This window comes from Rhinopithecus bieti, unplaced genomic scaffold, assembly GCF_001698545.2.
Source record: "Rhinopithecus bieti isolate Rb0 unplaced genomic scaffold, ASM169854v2 scaffold_9996, whole genome shotgun sequence".
Classification (NCBI taxonomy): Eukaryota; Metazoa; Chordata; class Mammalia; order Primates; family Cercopithecidae; genus Rhinopithecus; species Rhinopithecus bieti.
In genome coordinates this window covers 5,908,380-5,911,492 of record NW_016806973.1, presented here as the reverse complement: position 1 = coordinate 5,911,492, position 3,113 = coordinate 5,908,380, and the positions used below count along the sequence as shown (strand labels likewise).

Below are 3,113 nucleotides of genomic sequence, written 5' to 3'. Positions count from 1 at the left end.
GTGGGAGCTAAATGATGAGAACGCATGGACACATAGAGGGAAACAACACACATTGGAGCCTTTCAGAGGGTGGAGGGTAGGAGGAGGTTCAGGAAAAATAACTAGTGGGTACTAGGTTTAATACCTGGGTGATGAAATAATCTGCACATCAAACCCCCATGACACATTTACTTGTGTAATAAACCTGCACATGTACCCCTGAACTTAAAAATGAATAATTGTGGGAGGAAAACATTGAAGTGTTTCTTACATATTTTTCTCTATGCAGAAGAAAGCTGTGGTGATTCGTCACTTGTATAATGAAGATAATGTTGAAATTTCTGAGGATACATTAAGTCCAATAACAGATGTTAATGAAGCAGTTGATGTATCTGACTTAAATGCTACTGAAATAAAGATGCCTGAAGTAAAGGTTCCTGAAATCAAGGCTGAGCAACAGGTAACAATTTTGGACTTTTTAAATAGATGCCAGTATTTTATACTTAAATATATGTAATTATTTCAGCCTCTAAACTTTGGAATATTTCTAGCCTTTTGAATTATTAATCATGACATTTCACCTATGTTGTGATTACTTAAGTATCAATAAGTCTTACTGAAATAATTCAACAAATATTTGCTGCGTATGTGTAGGGTGCTGGGCTAAGTATTGGGATAATGCAAAGTAGAATGAGATATGGTACTTGGCTTTAAGGAACCTACAGTTTAGTGAGACATAGAGATACACTACTTTGCATAGTGGAGGTTCTCTACCACCTATTTTCTTATTGGTGAATGAAAAAGATTGGCACTTTATTGCCTATTCGTTTTCCTTTCTGGCTCCTTGCTGTTATTTTCTGTCTCTCTTAAAAAACCATTTCTAGCTTTAGTCTTGGGAGGGTGTATGTGTCCAGGAATTTATCCGTTTCTTCTAGATTTTCTAGTTTATTTGCATAGAGGTGTTTATAGTATTCTCTGATGGTAGTTTGTGTTTCTGTGGGATCAGTGGTGGTGCTCCCTTTATCATTTTTTATTGCATCTATTTGATTCTTCTCTCTTTTCTTCTTTATTAGTCTTGCTCACTAGCAAGACTAACTGGCTTGTAGAGTTTCTGCCGAGAGATCTGCTGTTAGTCTGATGGGCTTCCCTTTGTGGGCAACCTGACCTTTCTCTCTGCCTGCCTTAACATTTTTTCCTTCATTTCAAATTTGGTGAATCTGGCAATTATGTGTCTTGGAGTTGCTCTTCTCAAGGAGTATCTTTGTGGTGTTCTCTGTGTTTCCTGAATTTGAATGTTTCCCTGCCTTGCTAGATTGGGCAAGTTCTCCTGGATGATATCCTGAAGAGTGTTTTCCAACTTGATTCCATTCTCCCTATCACTTTTCAGGTATACCTATCAGACATACATTTGGTCTTTTCACATAGTCCCATATTTCTTGGAGGCTTTGTTCGTTTCTTTTTCCTCTTTTTTCTCTAAACTTCTCTTCTCACTTCATTTCATTCTTTTGATCTTCAACCACTGATACCCTTTCTTCCAGTTGATTGAATCGGCTACTGAATCTTGTGCATGCATCACGTAGTTCTCATGCCGTGGTTTTCAGCTCCGTCAGGTCGTTTAAGGACTTCTCTACAGTGGTTATTCTAGTTAGCTATTTGTCAAATCTTTTTTCAAGGTTTTTAGCTTCTTTGCAATGGGTTTGAACATCTGCCTTTAGCTCTGAGAAGTCTGATTGTCTGAAGCCTTCTTCTCTCAACTTGTCAAAGTCATTCTCCATCCAGCTTTGTTCCATTGCTGGCGAGGAGCTGTCCTTTGGAGGAGGACAGGTGCTCTGAGTTTTAGAATTTTCAGCTTTTCTCCTCTGATTTCTCCCCATCTTTGTGGTTTTATCTACCTTTGGTCATTGATGATGGTGACGTACAGATGGGGTTTTGGTCTGGACGTCCTTTCTATTAGTTAGTTTTCCTTCTAACAGTCAGGACCCTCAGCTGCAGGTCTGTTGGAATTTGCTGGAGTTCCACTCCAGACCCTGTTTGCCTGGGTATCAGCAACGGAGGCTGCAGAACAGCGAATATTGCAGAACAGCAAATGTTGCTGCCTGATCGTTCCTCTGGAAGCTTCGTCTCAGATCCCTGAATTGACCAATAACAGGCTCTGAAATTGAGGCAATAATTAATAGCCTACAAACCAAAAAAAGTCCAGGACCAGACAGATTCACAGCCAAATTCTACCAGAGGTACCAAGAGGAGCTGGTACCATTCCTTCTGAAACTATTCCAATCGATAGAAAAAGAGGGAATCCTCCTGAACTCATTTTATGAGGCTAGCATCATCCTGATACCAAAGCCTGGCAGAGACACAACAAAAAAAGAGAATTTTAGACCAGTGTCCCTGATGAACATCGATGCAAAAATCCTTGATAAAATACTGGCAAATCGAATACAGCAGCCCATCAAAAAGCTTATATCCACCATGATCAAGTGAGCTTCATACCTAGGCTGCAAGGCTGGTTCCACATATGCAAATCAATAAGCATAATCCATTCTATAAACAGAACCAAAGACAAAAACCACATGATTATCTCAATAGATACAGAAAAAGCCTTCAACAAAATTCAACAACCCTTCATGCAAAAAACTCTCAATAAATTAGGTATTGATGGGACATATCTCAAAATAATAAGAGCTATTTATAGCAAACCCACAGCCAATATACTGAATGGGCAAAAACTGGAACCATTCCCTTTGAAAACTGGCACAAGAGAGGGATGTCCTCTCTCACCACTCCTATTCAACATAGTGTTGGAAGTTCTGGCCAGGGCAATCATACAGGAGAAAGAAATAAAGGGTATTCAGTTAGGAAAAGAGGAATTCAAATTGTCCCTGTTTGCAGATAACATGATTGTGTGTTTAGAAAACCCCATTATTTCAGCCCAAAATCTCCTTAAGCTGATAAGCAACTTCAGCAAAGTCTCAGGATACAAAATCATTTTGCAAAAATCACAAACATTCCTATACACCAATAACAGACAAACAGAGAGCCAAATCATGAGTGAACTCCCATTCACAATTGCGTCAAAGAGAATAAAATACCTAGGAATCCAACTTACAAGGGATGTGAAGGACCTCTTCAAGGAG

General features: G+C 39.1%; 1 protein-coding gene across 1 annotated transcript in view; it reads left to right on the top strand.

Moving 5' to 3' along the window:
• Positions 1–268: 268 nt before the first annotated feature.
• LOC108534049 (centrosomal protein of 44 kDa) overlaps positions 269–3,113 on the top strand; it is a gene marked incomplete at its 5' end in the record, with an annotated part of 12,677 nt that continues 9,832 nt past the window's right edge. The window contains one exon of the mRNA XM_017879145.1: positions 269–439. Within this exon, the coding sequence (XP_017734634.1) occupies positions 269–439 (171 nt within the window). The remainder of the gene's footprint in view (positions 440–3,113) is intronic.